The sequence below is a fragment of the Mastigoproctus giganteus genome, chromosome 2, assembly GCF_048544385.1.
Source record: "Mastigoproctus giganteus isolate SK-2022 chromosome 2, ASM4854438v1, whole genome shotgun sequence".
Lineage (NCBI taxonomy): Eukaryota > Metazoa > Arthropoda > Arachnida > Uropygi > Thelyphonidae > Mastigoproctus > Mastigoproctus giganteus.
This window is the reverse complement of record NC_143576.1, coordinates 144,438,161-144,455,599: the sequence shown is the minus strand read 5'-3', so window position 1 is coordinate 144,455,599 and position 17,439 is coordinate 144,438,161. Positions and strand designations below refer to the sequence as shown.

General features: G+C 37.6%; 1 protein-coding gene across 3 annotated transcripts in view; it reads left to right on the top strand.

Annotated features, from left to right (window-relative positions):
* The window catches only part of nst (phosphoglucomutase 3-like protein nst), a 305,088-nt gene that overhangs the window by 120,254 nt on the left and 167,395 nt on the right, over positions 1–17,439 (top strand). For 2 of the 3 annotated variants that reach the window (XR_016546677.1, XM_090368700.1), the window contains exons 1-2: positions 4,799–4,946; positions 5,773–5,843. Coding sequence is in view for 2 of the 3 variants with exons in the window: in XM_090368700.1 (XP_090224826.1) it covers positions 4,804–4,946; positions 5,773–5,843 (214 nt within the window). In the remaining variant the exon portion in view is untranslated. Of the gene's footprint in view, positions 1–4,798; positions 4,947–5,772; positions 5,844–17,439 lie in introns of those variants that run through there. The other variant, XM_090368701.1, reaches the window with a different exon arrangement.

Genomic DNA, 17,439 nt, shown 5'->3' with positions numbered 1-17,439 from the left:
ATCACTGCTCCTAGTAGCTAAGTGGTCAGAACTAACACACACACACACACACACACACACACACACACACACACACACACACACACACACACACACACACACACACACACACACACACACACACACAGAGTTCTGTATTCGTCACAATGTACCATGATGGAGTTGAACTACCGTTTAGGTGCCACCGTACATAAGACACAACGCATGTTCCCCATCATTTGGCCCGATGGTTGATTCGATGTAGTTGTTAAAGAGCATGAGAAGGGGAATTTGACTTTCTAGGGATTTTTCAGAATTTGGGGTTTTGTATCTGCAATATTACTTTTTTTTACTTATTTTAAGTTCGATTTTATACAGTACATCCATATCTAATACTCAAAAATGTCATGCATACTGTCAATTGAACTTTGTCATTAAGGCGCGATTATTTTTAATTAATGTATATTTCTTCGAACGGGCTTCCTTATAAGCTCATTTAAGTATGAGAACTTTACTGAACGTGGAGAAAAAAATATGGGTGATCTGTTTTATCAGTAATTTATAAAATGCTTTTATTTGCCTTGACTGCAGTGGCCGAGTTGCCGACACGCGGGTACAATAGCATACATTTGAGTTTACCGTGGTTTTAGCTCATGTTACTACTAGATACGGTATTGTTCTTGGATTATCTTCATCTTGTAAATTACTCTGGCTGCGGTGGAGTATAAACAGAAGATTTATTTGAATTGCAGTTATTAGTTTTAGCACGAAAACATTACGATGCAATTTTTATAAGTAGTGTCTGTGTAAGCAAAATATTTGGTTTTGGTTTTTTCTTTTCTTTTTTTTTTTTTTTTTGGTTGGTGCAACAAAATTCTCATTGATGCTTTATTACAAAGTACTTGCACTTCGTCAATGTTTAGAGTAAAATATACAAGTGTTGCTGTTTATTATGATAATGTTAATTATCATGCTAACATAACAAAATTATATACTGTATTATTTATTTTAACAACTTATATTTAGTCGAGAAAAATAGCATTACATGGAAAAACGGGACAAAAAGTGTCCCTAAAAAGAACATTACGCACAAGATGACTTCTACGGGCAGAGATACAAGCGATCAAACGTCGTGGTAGGGAGTTGAAAAGGTGACGAATGTGATCTTAATGAACATTGAGCCATGCTTCTTGCATTTCTCTTGTGAAGTATGATATGGTGGTTGTGAGGCCAAGAAACAGAGGGTTCCAGTAGTGGTCCAGCGTCCCACTCCCTATGCAGGCTGAATCTGTCCCCACCATGTCTCCATATTATAACAGTTTTAGGAGCATTATCAACTAAGACCACATTGCTCCGCATATACTGTCTGTAAATTGCGTTTGTACCGGGGTAGATTTTCTGTTTGCTGAACGAAAAATCAGTTTCTTGGAGAAAAACCATGCTATCATCTCCTGAGACCGACTAACTCAGCCACATTGTGAAAAAGGCCCATAAAAATTCCTCACGTCATCGACGGGACTCGAACTCATGTCTTTTCCAGCTGGTGTGGGGAGGATGGCGATTCTACCAACTGTGTACCACCCACGAGAACCCGCATGTCTCCATATGCACTGGGTCCCAAAGGAAACATGATTCATCACTAAAGACAACACGATGCTATTATTGTCCCCATAGGCATTGTGATCTAGTAGACTGTGAGAGTTCTATTTTCCGTCGCTAGTTGGTGAATCCGTCAGTCCTCCTGTTCTGAGATTCTTCTGACGCGACTAGAGCCTTAATAATCTGTCTGAGTACCGTCCTGTATATATTGTTGCTAACAGTGTCCAACCATTCGGGCAATCACGACCACACGATCGCCTATTTGCCATGTTTACCATACAGCTTCAGGCAAGCCAATGATATAATCCGTGTCAAGCCCATTAGTTGTACATAACGTCGACTTACGTGTTAAAAGCATTGCGCTCTCTTAGACAACCATTCGCTCCCATTTTGTTTGTCTTCTAACGGAGAGACACCTTTTTTTTTTGTAGGACCTTCGAATTCCTACACCAGGCGGTATCAGACAAGTTATTAGACGTTCTACTGTGCCGACAAATTTCATGTGCTAATTGTTTATGTCCCTATACATCACAGTTGTGCATGAAAATTTTCAAGTATGTTTGTCCATCCTTTCTAGTTGGGATGATATCAATCATGAGCAGTGTACATGAGAGTTGTTGTTTCCTTGCATTGTTCCAGGCGCATTAAGCCTATCACGGTAACATTCTGTGCTGTTGTTTCCGACAGTGAGTATTGACGCCTGCTTGTGAATATTTTCTCTTTGCCAATTTTATTTAATTTATTTCATTATTTTAAGTGTTTGGATATCGTAGCAGAGCACCTTACAAGCATAATTTGTTGCAGTTAGTTTTAGTGTTAGTAATGGCCACATGGTTAAAGGAAGCCTAAGGCTTGTGTTGCACCAACCAAAATAAAAGAAAAGAAAAAAAAGAGCAAAATAATAATAAAAAAATAATAAAAGAAAAGGAAACAAATAACCTCCTCCCGTAGGTGAGTGTCCAGCTGGCCTTCGAATTTTCCCAAACTGTCAGCCACAACGACCCATGCAGGTAACTTATTCCAGTAATTTATATCTTGCTGGCTAAAATAAAACTTCCTGCAATCCAGTCTAAACATCTCCCATCGTAACTTGAATTTATGGCCCCTAGTTCTAGAATCATTTATAACTGTGAAATTTTCATCCTCATTCATTTTACTTTTGCCTCTCAGAGCCTTAAACACTTCAATCAAGTCTCCTGTAAGGTGTCTAGTTTCCAAGCTTTGCAATCCACATACTCGAAGTCTTTCCCCATATGGACGCCCTCTTTGCCGATCTCACCAGGCAAGTTACCCATCTTTGTACCCTTTCAAGTAGCACAATGTCTTTCTTTAGGTGCGGTCTCCATACTTGAACACAGTATTCCAAGTGTGGGCTAACAATGGCCTTATATAATGGGATTATGACGTCCTTATCTTTACTACAAAATGTTCGATAAATCATCGAAAGGACACCATGGGCCTTCCATACAACCTGTCCACAATGCTCCGAGAATTTCATGTCTGACCGTACCGTAACTCCTGATCCCTTTCTTCCACTACTGACTTTAATTCGACTCCAACAAGTTTATAAGTTATTTTGGGGTTACTGTTCCTCAGGTACAATACCTTGCACTTTGTCGGATTAAAGCAAAACTGCCACTTTTGTGACCATCCCTGAAGTCTATCTAGGTCTCTCTGAAGAAGCTCTGCTTGGCAGTGATCATTAACTACTCTACCAATCTTTACATCATCTGCAAATTTGGACATTACGCCCTCTATGCCTTCATCGATGACGTTTAAGAAAATCAAAATCAACAGTGGCCACAATACCGATCCTTGGGAACTGCACTTCTTACATTAACCTAATCTCAGGAATAGCCATTTATCACAACCCTCTGCCCCCTGCTCTGAAGCCATCTCTATCCATCTAAGGATTTTCCCTGTGATTCCAGCCTGTTCCAGCTTATAAGGTAACCGCTCATGTGGGACCGAGTGAAATGTTTTGCTAAAATCTAAATAAACAATGTCGAAATTATTCACTAAATCCAGCTCACGAGTGACCCTGTCAAAATAGCTATCCAGCTTTGTTAAACATGATTTTCCCTTTACAAAACCATACAATGTATCCTTCAGAATCCAATTTGTTTCTAAATGATCCTGAATTCCACCCTTGATCATTGCTAATTGCCATGATTTTCCCTATTGATGAAATGGCTATCATGCTTGCCACTATTTTCCATACTATTACAGTTAGAGTAGTCTGATCATTGCCTCCATGATTTTTTTTTACTACTGAAGTTAGTCAATCAGTAACTCTTGTAGGTAGTATGTTAATGGTTAATCAACCTGTTGGTCGATTAACCATTTAACGGTTAATCAACCTGTAGGTTGATTAACCGTTAACAGCGATCAAAACCGACCGGATACAAAGTGTCATTGCCGATACGTGTGCATATCTTATTATTATTGAAAATTAGATATTTTATTAACGGGCCTTTCCGTTTTGTAAAGCTTTTCATTTCGATCGCTGATCTTTTTTTGTGTTTTCATTATTTGAAGAAAAATATCCTAATTCGAGATTAGTGGTAACTTGTAATTCGGAAGATTCCTGCTGAATCTGAAACTTAGATTCGAAACAAATTTTCCATCCTGAAAAACTTGTTAAAGAACCATAATCATGCAGATCCGTCAAGAGCTGTGACATATATTCTGAACAAACGAACTGTGTGAAATCCGGGAGGACTGGCACACAGATTAGATAGGGATAGGAATATTTCTATCTAATAGGTGGGCTGGCACTGAAGTATCACTCATTAGAATAAAAGATGAAATATGTATTGTTCTTCTTGTAAAATAGTGCGCAGAGAAGTTTCGTATATTATATTTCTCATTGTTTGTATGTTGTAAGCCTATTACGCACAAAGGCATTTTTCTCGGTGTAAAAAAAAAAAAAAAAAAATTAAAAAGCAAACTTTTGGTTTTTATGTACTCTTCATTTCCTCAAGGTGCATCGGGAAATAGCAGTGCCACCTGTTATACACAGACGTTGACCGTTGGACATGTTGCTGTTGGCTACAGTTTTATGACGGCACGCTGTACTCTGTCACAGCACAGCTGTCATCCTATACTTCAGTATTACGTCCTTCGGAGCTGTCAACGGAAAATCCAATTTTAGTACACATTCTGCCTAATAGATGGTGCTGCTATCGTACATAAAAGTTTCTAAAACCAGTATGGCCTTATTTTATGCACGATTTTCACTTGGGACCAGCTGTGTTGGTCATCGTAATGGCATTGTCTTTCTCAAAAGCAGCGAAATTAGCTATTACAACATATCCTAAACTTTCGACGAAGAAAATTCAGTATGGTACAGCCGGATTTCGAGAGAAGTAAGTTAAATCTACATTTAAAAACACGTTTGTCGAATCCCATTGCCAGTCGTAGAGGCTATTACATTTTCAAAACATATGGCGTGTAGCCATAGTCATCTAGGTCAGTGGTGCACAAAATGTTTGGTGTTGTGACCATAGAGGTAGTATAATATAGAAGACTGATCGAGGCCGTGGACTACCCCCTCCACAAAATGCGTAGCTCCTTACTGAAATAGTATGAGTGTTTAAAAAAGAAAATGAATCCTTCGTATCTGTTGAGGGTTTAATGGGTTTGTTAGTATATACTTTTAAACATAACATATTTAAAAATTTATCATTATAGGAAAATCATGTATTTTATTTCTTCACTTTTTTTTGCTTCAGTTTTTTTTCAGGAAAGAATGCATCATGTTAAATGAGAACTTAGCAAAGTTATTATCCAAAAACGATAAAAATGTAATCAAAATACCTATGCCAAAAGTCAAAACTGACAAGTGCTCATTTACTGTTAGTGAAAGCAGGTCTTAGACGTAATCCCTCCAATATTGTATTCATTTTCTGCCCCTGAGGTTAGATGCTGTCATCCATGTTAACATGGCCCTGTTACAAATAGTTTGGGGGGGGGGGGGCACTGAATGATAGCAGGAAATAACTGCAAGCATTTTGTCTTTTGTCATTATTCTCTTTTATTTCTTGAGAAGGTTATAAAATAGCTCAGTTTTGATTCCTCCGCAACGTTTATTGATTAAAAAATATGGATTACAATTTAATAATTAAATAAAAAATAAAATAAAACATTCTAATTTAGAAGATAATATAAATCTATAATTGTTTTTACTTTTAGAGCATCAGACCTGACATATGTAATGTATAGAATGGGTCTCCTTGCTGTACTAAGATCAAAAGCCCAAAGAGGTAAGAATTCAAGATCTAATTACTTTAGTATTATTAGAGACAAATGATGCATGAAAGTAAGCTTATATAGCATCAGAAAAAAATAAAAACACCTTATCTGTACATCCTCTAAACAATTTCTCTAATCTTTCCTTAAAATTATTCAGACTATGCATTTCCACAACACCAGATGGAAGTTTGTTTCAAATCAATTATTCTCTGGCTGAAAGCAAATTTTTGCACATATATTATGCAGCTATCATTTCTCTGTTTAAATTTCTTTCTTTATGTATGTTGTCTGAGAAAGCGTAAGGGTGCTGTTAACATTTAATTTATTCAATTCATTTAATGCTTTAAATGCTAATGCGCCAATAAAACCAAACCAAAAAAAAACCAAGCTTTAAATGCTTCAGTTAGGTTTTCTCACAGGTGCCTAATTTTCCAGCACCACAATTTGCATAGGAGAAGTCTTTCTTGTGTCCTGACTAATCTTGTTGCTGTACTCTGCACTCATTTCAACAGATCCACATCCTTCCTAAAATGAAGCTTCCTAACCTGTATTGAGTACACAAGATACAGTCTAGCCATTGCTTTGTTCAACAGGATCCCCTTCTTGTTCCTGCTGACAAAATTCCTGTATATCATTGAGAGACATCCATGAGCTGTCCTAACAGCCTGTCTGTATTGCTCAGATAACTTCGTGTCAGATTGCATAATTATTCCTAGGTATTTTTTGTTTTTATGTAATTACCTGTTTTGTATCGTGTAGTTTTATTTCGAATAGAAAGCTGTTTGTGCAGTCATGATTTAATTACTTTACTGTTAAACAAATGTAATTACCTAATTACATTTGTTAATCAATCAGCAGGTGCAGTTTGTTGTGTAACCCATTTGGTAACTAGTTTGACCTATTTCACCTATTTGGTAATTAGTACTCTAACAGATTTAAATGTTGATGGTGGCATCATTCTTTCATTTTGTTACTTACTTACTTGCTGGGAACCTTAGTTCCAAAAAATCAAATTATTTTAAGGGCACCAGAGCTTGTTGCTTGTACCTGTATTATTTATTTTCTATGTGTGTGTTCACTAGTTGATTAACATGTTGTATCAGCTAAAAAAACTTAGAATAACCCACAGGTTATTCCAAGTTTTTCAGGCAGAGAGAGTAGGGTGGCCAAGCCTTCTCTTTCTCTCTCTCTCTCACATCAGCTAACTGCAACCTGAATTGAAGAGGACTTTAGAAATTCCTGCAGTTGTTAATAGAAATCAGTGAATCTAGATCTACCTGAATGATTGGCAGACAGTTACCTATTATGTCAGCTAAGCTTCCATGAAGTTCATTTCTTATCAACTCTCACATCTATCTGACCAGATTATCTTGTGCTGAAATTTCTTATGATCTGTTCTGTTATTGACCTTATTCTTTGTGTTTCTTCCAATCAGTTTTCTTTCAGAATGTGAGCATTTTTATACATTTTAGTATAGAAATTCTTTACCACGTTTGCATCAGAGATATAAATAATAATAAAAAAGAAATAACAAATTATCTCCTTCACTTTTTGAACAATCATTCTTATTATCTGCTATCACAAAGACTATAACAAATCATTGTTATCACAATGATTTGTGATAACAAATATTCTTTTCATTATCATACAGAATGTCTGTGGTTTTTGAAATAGGTAACTGATTAAAGGTTTCATGTGCCCTAGGTGAAACTTAAAATTTGTGCCCCAGTTGCTGTGTGAAAAACATAAAAGGGATCTGACTTAAAATATTATCCCTTCTTCCCTACCTTTTCTATTAATATTTTTTGAAGCTTTTAATTAAATATCAAAATGATGCACCAACAAAGTGACCCCAAATGTCATAAAACTACAAAGAAGATTGTTGTAAATCAAACCTTTTTTTTTTTAAAAATACATTCTTAATATTTGATAAAATATTTAGATAATGTTATTTCTTTATTTAGAAATAATTATAACCTTATTTAATTTAAATAATTATTTTTTTTAACCACTAAAAAAAATTACATTTTGTTGGAATGTACCCTAGGACCTTTGCATCCTAAGCGACTGCCTATGGATGGGCCAGCTCTGATTAAATGATTTCTTGTTTTAACAATCAAATCTGTCGAACCAAGACTGCTTGTGTAATGCGGTCAGCAATGCAGGTATGGAGGTGATTGCCGTATCCAGATGCCTGATATGCCTTTCCATATTGTCCCACAAGTGCTCTACGTGATATTGAGGGAGTTGAGGCCAATCGATATGCTGAAGAACTGTGTTCCTCAAACCATTCCTGCACAACAAGTGGCATGTAGCATATTTACATGCTAATCATGTATGAATATACTACTGGTTTTGAATTCTAAGCATATTATTTCAAAAGTAGTATGTGCTGAAAATTCTGGAACATATATAGCATCCAAGATAAAAAAACAAATGGTGATAAATATGTTCAATTCTGAATAGTTAATGAAACTATGCTATTTGAATCTTAAAAAGTGGCTATGGAGTCTTGAATGGTAAAAAATAATATAAAAATAAATAAGAATAAGCAGACACATGCTTAGTAAAATGTTTATTCATACTAGGTGTCTACTTATTCTTATTTTATTTATTTCCTTATTTAGTAAAACATTTATTTATACTGGGCTTTGCTAGTCTGCTTATTGTTATTATTTTTTATTTATTAGTTATATTATTATTTACCATTCAAAACTCCATAATCATTTTTTGAAATTAAAACAGCCATAGTCCTGTAACTATTCAGAATACAACACATGTTTATATGACTTTTTATTTATTTTCAACCCTAGAATGCATTCCAGAAATTTTTGCACATACTTTGCAAACACCCTGAATCGATATCTTGTCAACTGGATATTGGATTCTTAGATAACCAAAATGTAGAATGTAAATAATAAACACATTACATGTTATTATTTATTTATGTGTTTAGTTATTAATTTCACAACCTAAATGGTTCCATAACACAATTTTTGCACTAACCTTTAAGATTTCAACACATTTTCATCATACGCTGAGTGATCGCTGAATTATGACCACCTACCTAATACTTCGTAGGTCCTCCTTTTGCCCTCAGTACAGCAGCTATCTGAAGTGGCATTGATTCAATAAGATGTTGGAAGCGTTCGGGAGGTATGGCCAACCAAGCTGTGTGTAATGCAATCAGCAATGCAGGTGTGGAGGTGATTGGTGTATCCAGATGCCTGATATGCCTTTCCATATTGTCCCACAAGTGCTCTATGTGATATTGGGGAAGTTTGGAGGCCAACCGATATGCTGGAAGTCAGAACTGTGTTCCTCAAACCATTCCTGCATAACAAGTGCCCGATGGCTCGACGCATTGTCATCTTGGAAGACACCATCGCCTTGCTTCTTGCCCTAATGGTAGCTGAGCATTCTGGTCTCTTGCCAAAGCTATTGGCCACAACTTTTGCCCATTGCTGCTCCCACCTCGTTCAAAACCAGATGGTTTTGTTGTCACTTCAGCCAAGGATAAAGCTGACCTGCTAGCATCCCATTTTTCTTCCAACTCATGTATTAATGATCTTGTAAAACACCTCCCACCATTCCTAACACTGTTTATTTAATGCCTCCTGTGGTCTTCCGTCAAAAGGATGTTAGAAGGATTTTGACGAATCTTGATGCTAAGAAAGCTCCAGTTCTTGATGGTTTTCTCCACTTGTTCTCAAAACCTGTGCTCCTGAAATTACTCTTGTTCTTTGCCGCTTTTTTTCACTTTCTTATTCCAAAGGTGTTTTTTCTTCTGCTTGGAAATTTGCTCATATCCAGCCAGTTCTTAAAAAGGGCAACAAATCCCTCCCACCCAATTATCGTCCCATTGCAATTACTTCTACTCTTTCTAAAGTAATGGAGAAATCAACTAACTGCCAACTCTTAAACTGCCTAGAAACCTTCCATCTGATCAACGATTGCCAATATGGATTCCATCAGTGTCAATCCACTGGTGATATTCTGGCTTATGTTACCCATTTATGAACAAATTCAATGGAAAAGTTTGGTGAAACACAAGCAGTTGCTTTTGACATCTCAAAGGCTTTCGATCATGTTTAGCATAAAGGTCTTCTATACAAGCTTTCATCTTATGGTTTGCCAACTGTTTTTTGTAATTGGTTATCCAGTTTTCTCTCTAAATGCTCACAGAGAGTGATGGTAGATGGCTCTGTCTTCTAACTTCTCCACTAATGTTGGTGTCCCCCAAGGTTCAGTTCTTTTCCCCCACTCTTTTCCTCTTTTATATTAATGACCCTCTTCCATTGACTGGAAATCCTATCCATAGTTTTGCCGATGATAGCACATTGCATTCCATTTTGAGAAACGTTGCCCTGCTCAATCAGCTTCAAACTTCTCGAATATTCACTACCAGTTCCTTAAATGCCGATCTCCAGGTAATTCTCCAGTGGGGCAAAGACAACTTAGTTGATTTCAATCCTTCTAAAACTCAGTCTTGTCTTATATCTTGCAAAAAGGATTCTTATGCTTCTATGCTTATCCTTGGTGACACTTTGATTTCTAGGCAAAATAATATATCTCTTTTGGGGATTACCCTGATTTCTAATCTCTCTTGGCACAAGCACATTACAAATATTGCTTCCTCTGCATCTAAAAAATTTGGTTTTCTCTTTTGCTCTTGGTGTTACTTTTCTTTCAAACAGCTGTTCACTCTGTAAAAATTGAAAATCCACCCTACCATGGAATATTGTTTCCACATCTGGAGCGGTGCCCCCAAAACCTCTGTTGGACTTGTAGATTTCATTCAGAAGAGGGCAGTTAGGTTAATTAATTACTCCTCTCTAACAGAGTCTCTCCACTCGTTGTCTCATAGATGTACTGTTTCTGCTGCATGCCTTTTCTACAGATACTTCCATAGGCACTGTTTTTCTGAATTGGCTTCTATAATTCTCCTCTCTCTTTCAAAACAGTTCGAACATGTGCCGCCACCAGCCAACATCCATTTACTGTTCAGCTTCAAACTCACAGAACCAACTTTTCATCTTCCTCATTTATTTATTCAACAGCCTTCCTTCATACATATTTCGTGAAAATTACAGTCCACAGAAGCTCAAGTCTGATATCAACAAATATCTTCTTTCGTCTTCTTAACCTCCAACCCAAGCACAGTACTAAGTACTATAATTCTGATACCTCTCGTGTTTGGAGTTTTCAGAAAAAAAAAATATATATTTTGGAAAAAGTGTGACATAGTGGGGTGTACACAGTCAGCAAGCAGTTGACGATAGCGGAGACCACTGACACATTGTTCCACATGCACCAGGGGTCCAAGTTCCTGCCAGTGAAACTTGGCAGGAACTTGGATCCCTGGATCCTACTGCATCCTCTCCAGTTAGGAGAGGATGCAGTAGGTATCATCTTCTGATATAGCCCATACATGCGAGCGTGCAATGCATGGTCACGCTAGATATTGTTCTGGGTTGGCCCATGTTGTATTGGGTAGTCAACTGTTCAACAGTGCTGTGCCTATTTGTCTGTATGAGCTGTTGGACCTTAGCAGTTTTGCCGTCGGGACATTGTTTGACCATTTTGATGCCGGTCCTGGTACACTTTAACTATTGCGCCTCTCAAACACCTCACCAGTTCAGCCGTTTGGGAAATCAAGGCACCAGCTCGTTGAGCACCCACAATCTGTCCTTTATCAGAGTCCGATAAATCCTTCCTTTTACCCATCATGCTCGGAATTTTACTACCCACTGAACCACTGATCTCCAGTATGTGGGGGACCTCTCCTGAGTCCAAGGATGCTCTCATAATTATGGCTAATCGTTTTCCTACTTCCTTTGCCTCCTCCTTTAATATAACTGGATGGATCCCATCCACCTCAGGTGCCTTTCCTATGTTTAACTTCAATAATTTCTCCTTCACTTATTATTATACCTTAACTATGCTACGTAGGTCGACTAACTCCGCACTCACATGGTCAGCGGGTTGCATTCAGTTTTCATAGGGGTAGTCATAATTCAGTGATCACTCAGTGTATGTCTCAGTTTTTTTGTTTTTTTTTTTCTGATCAGATACAAATGAATAATGGATGCTATACTAGTTGTTTAACTTGTATTAACATTTTAGCTGTTACCCTGGGGTATTTTGTATATTGAAAACAGCAAAACTGTATTTTTAAAAAACTTTTTTTCTTGAAAAATATAGCCATATAAAAAGCTCCTACACCATGTTTGTCAAGAAACATCTGTTATGTTACTTTTGCATTCAGTTTTTTTTTTTTTTTTTTTTTTCTGCTTACTTTGCTAGCCCATGATATTTGACAATAATTGTCAGGAGTTTTTTGGATAATAAGACTACTATTCCTAATGGTATTTTTTGATATTATTATACAATATATCAGTTACTGACAGCCTGGCTTGAGAGACTGGAAGAAGAGGATCTGTGAGGGTCATTTAAGAAAGTGATTGTTGTGGGGTTTTTTTGCTAAATTCAGAATGCTGGAATTAAGAATAAAATTTTAAAATTTCACATTTTAAACTATTTCTTGTCTCCCCACCCAAAAAAAATGATCGGAGAATAAAATATTCCAAATAGTTTTTTTTTTTTTGCCTACCTGCTAGATGTGACACCTTATATTAGTTTTTGTCATGACACTTTTTTTATTATGAGTGGAATTTTCAATTATTCAACCAATCATTAGATTGTCTGAATGGTACTGAAAGTCCCAGCACATTTAGCCACTCTGTTCTTGTGCAATAAATAGTTTGTCTGCCACCTGATCTCTGTTTGCTTCCAGCAAGATTAAGAATTGCAAATAATGATGTGATTTGATGTTATAATTATAACCACTCACATTTTATTTTGATGTATAATTTCTCTCTACAAAGTGATCAGTTACTGACAGCCTGGCTTGAGAGACGGGAAGAAGAGGATTTGTGAGGGTCATTTAAGAAAGTGATTGTTGTGGGTTTTTTTTGCTAAATTCAGAATTATTTTCTGTTGCTAGGTATTTTTGCTTCTCTAAAGTTTTAGTGAAGTTAGTTCCTATGTTTTTTTTAATCCTAATATTGTTGGACTAAGTTCTAAAGTCAGCTATGGAAAACAATCAAAATTGCCAGACTGCAAAGGTCAGAACAAGTGGATAACTTTAACACCAACTATAATTCCCAATTTTGAGTCTTGTGCACAGGGTAATGACTGCAGTCCTTTTAAATTATGATTTAAAAACCTAGGATTTGATCTCTATCGAGACTGGAAGAAATTTTATGGCTTTTTTTTCATACTACAAAGGTAGTCAATTGCCTACTAGGCATACTTTGCCCACTTAGCCACTTTGTAAAGGGAGGAAACCCTGGTTCAATTTCATCCAGCAATATAGGTAAATTGGCAAAAGAAACAAATTATGGAAACAGTATGCTGATACTTTATAACCTTAGTTTCCTGAACAGAATTCAAAAATCAACAGCATAAATGTGAAACTGAACATATCAAAAAATAGAGGGAATGAAAATGTGTGAAGAATAATAACTATTATTGGGAAATAATGAATAAGTCATTATTTGCCTTAGACTTTCTTTTTTGTTGTGTATCATTTGTCATAAAACTCATCATATCTACTGGAAGAGGAAATGATATGGTGCTATTTTAAATTTATATTGTTTTCTATGTATAGTATTGTCAGCTGCTTGGAGCTGTTATTAGCATTAGCATTAGCATTTCTTGCATATGATGCAAGAAATCAAACTTATACAGTATCAGCCAAAATAAAAAAAAAAAAAACACTTCCCATTTCACCCATCCATTTTCTCTAAACATTTGTCCAGTCCTTCCTTGAATTTATTTGAACTATCAGCTTCCACAACGACAGATGGCAGTTTGTTCCAGCAATCAACTACCCTCTGGCTAAAGGCAAATTTCTGCACTTCTATTCTACAACTGGCTTCCCTCAATTTGAATTTGTCCCCTCATGTTTGTAATCTGAGCAAGAAGAAGAATCCCATCAGCATTGAGCTTGCTCAAACCATTTAAGGCCTTATACACCTCAGTCAGATTACCCCACAGGTGCTTAATCTCCAGATGCTGCAAGTTGCCGAACTTAAGCCTTTCTTGGTAAGAGGACCCCTTCGTTTCCCTCTCCAATCTTGTTGCCCTTCTCTGTACTCATTCTAGCAACTCCACATCCTTCCTAAAATGAGGCCTTCAGACCTGATGCAGTACTCAAGGCATGGCCTGACGATTGCCTTATACAAAGAGATAATCACCTCCTTCTGTTAATCTTCTGTTGCCACTTCCCAGCCCATCTGCCCAACTTTTCTAGATCCTGTTCCAGTAGTGTACTGTTATTACTGTCATTAGCTACCCTGCCAACTTTTGTATCATCTGCAAACTTGAAGATTAAGTCTGATGTACCTGCATAAATATCATTGATTAATATACTAAACAACAATGGGCCCAAGACCGAACCCTGAGGGACACCACTAATAACATTAGTCCACGTAGAGCAGTATCCATTGATTACCACTCTTTCTTTTCCCACTCAAACATCCTTTTATCAATTGTGGCAACTTGCCCTTAATGCCATACTGCTCCAATTTGTAACAGTATCAAAAGCTTTCATGAAATCCAATTATATGATATGAGAATTATTTTTTGCATCCAGTTTCCTTTGTGACCATATCATAGTATCCAGTCAGATTGGTCAGACAAGACTTCCTCTTAACAAACCCATGCTGTATCTGAATTATTACTTCAGTCTTATCTAGATGATCCTGCAATGCTTCTTTAACCATTGTTTAAAGAATAACCGTTATTTTCCCCGAAACAGAAGTTAAACTAACAGGTCTGTAATTACTCGTGTCACCCTTTGATCCCCCTTTGTGAATTGGAGATACATTTGCATGTCTCTAGTATGTGGGGGGCCTCTCCTGAGAGCAAGGATGCTCTCATAATTATGGATAATAGTTTGCCTCCTTTAATATAACTGGACGGATCCCATCTACCCCAGGTGCCTTTCCTATGTTTAACTTCAACAATTTCTCCTTCACTTATTATTACAGCACATGCATATCATCATAGGAGTGTGTGTGTGTGTGTGTGTGTGTGTGTGTGTGTGTGTGTGTGTGTGTACGTACGTACACACACACACACACACACACCGATGAGCCAAAACGTTATGACCACCTACCTAATATGATTTTGGTCCTCCATGTGCAGCCAAAATAGCTCATATCTGGCGAGGCATGGACAGTACAAGATTTCTAAATGTCTTGTGATATCTGGTACCAACATGTAACCAGCAGATCCTTTAAATCCAGTAAGGTCCGTGGCTGAGACACTGCAGATGGAAGTTGCTGTTCCAACACACAGATGCTCGATGGGATTGAAATCTAGGGAATTTGAAGGCCAGGGCAAAAACTGGAAGTCTTCCTTGTGTTCCGCAAACCGGTCTTGAACAATCCCGGTCGTGTAGCATGGTGCATTATCCTGCTGAATGATGGCACCACCAGAGGGGATGACTGTTGCCATGAAAGGGTATACCTGGTCAGCAATGAAGTTTAGGTAGGTGGTAGACATCAGAGTGCCCAGCACATGGATGACCGGACCCAGGGTATCCCAGCAGTACATCGCCCAAAGCATGATGCCGCCATGTAGACGACGCACACATACCCAGCTGTCCACATGGTGCAACAGGAAATGTGATTCATCGGACCAGACGATCTTCTTCCAATCACTCAAGGTCCAGTTTTGATGCTCGCGTGCCCACTGTAGGTACTGTCATTGGTGAACCGTGGTTGCCATGGGCACTCGGAGCAGCCTGCGGCTACACAGCCCCATTTTCAGCACGGTTCGATGTACTGTGTGTTGTGACACATTACTCCTGTCAACTTGCCAATTACCGGCAAGTTGCACCGCAGTCGCCCTTCTGTTGCCACATACCATCTTGGAGAGCCTTTGCTCACCTCGAGCATTGATGAGCCGGCCTCATCCAACACCTCACCAGCAGTTTGTGGGTTTTCCCTCCTCGGACCACTTTTGGTAGGTACTAACCATGGCTGACCATGAGCATCCCACCAGCCGTGCTGTTTCTGATATGCTCTGACCCAGTCGTCTGGCCATTACAATTTGTATTTTGTCAAACTCGCTTAAGTCTTTCCCATCTGCCTTTCCCATCTGAAGAACAGGAGTATCACTGATTAACAGAGCTCAGTATCAGGTGTTTTTTGTATGGTGTCCCGACACGCAGTTGCTTCAATTTGCATAACGACTCGCTGGTCGTAATGTTTTGGCTCATCGGTGTGTGTGTACACGTGTACATACACACACAGTGGATTCCGGTTATTTGGGTCACTGGTTAATGGGGGCAGCCGTTTATTTGGGGCAAATCTTAAAAAACAGAAACTAATTGAGAAAATAGCCAGGGTTTACTTCGCTTAATTGGGACAGCATGCCGTTTAATTGGGGCAGGAGACCGCAACACTGGAGATTACCCTACGATTGTCTCCGACGGTACCATGTGGTTCAGTTGAAATTCTGAAGGTCACAACCATAAAACAATAAAAACAATTAGCAGTCACCTGTTTATTGGGCTTTTCTTTTAGTGAAATCTATCATAAATGGACAGTAAACTCGATCTTACTGAATTTGCGATAATACCGACAGCTGGAATTCTGTGGGTTATTATGATGAAATGTCTTTACACTTCTGTGAAATCTTCAATCGTATAAAAAAATTAATTTTCAGATCTTCTCTTCATTCCTATTTTTAAAGCTTTGTAACTCGTTACTCCGTTCTCACTTGCGTGAATTGTGTTACTTGCAATTTGTGTGTGCCGTGTTCTTTGTTATTGATTTCTTATCTTTTTACTGTTTTAAATGTTAACTCCCCCCCCCCGCCCGCCCACAAATGTCAGTGAACAGAAATGTCAACTAGTTCGTATGTACATATTACAGTACGTATTAATTATTCCGATTATCACGTATATTCTTCCGATTTTCATGTATCATTTAATTTTTTAATTGGTAAGGTAATAAAGGGTACATTTGTGCTTAATATATCTCTGCTTTTATAGCCTGTGGATAATATTCCTCCTATTTTCGCTAATTAGAATCGCTGTTTAATAGAATTAAAATTCAATTCACAAACGTGATCACAATATCCGGCACTTACTGCACATCACATAGTGAACGGTACTTTACTATGTTGAGTTCATCGTAACGTGATTTGATTGTACAGTGAACCGATTGTAAAGGGAGGGGTACATTGTATTTTTAACTATTTACGTGAAACTTCGAATAATTGGGGCAGCCGCTTAATCGGGCCAAAATGCACTAGTCCCGATGTGTCCCAAATAACCAGAATGGACTGTATATAACATCGGTGTAAATACACCATAATTTACCCATAAATTTATATGCCCATAAAATCAAACGATGCTGTTACACTAATGTGGTTAAATTTATGGGTAATCGATTACACCGATATTATATGGTTAATTTTAACCCATAATGTATTATGTCTTGAGCATTTAGTCGTAAAAAAAAAATGTGTGTGTATATATATATATATTATACACATCAGTAGAACTTCGATTGTCCATCACCCTGTTTA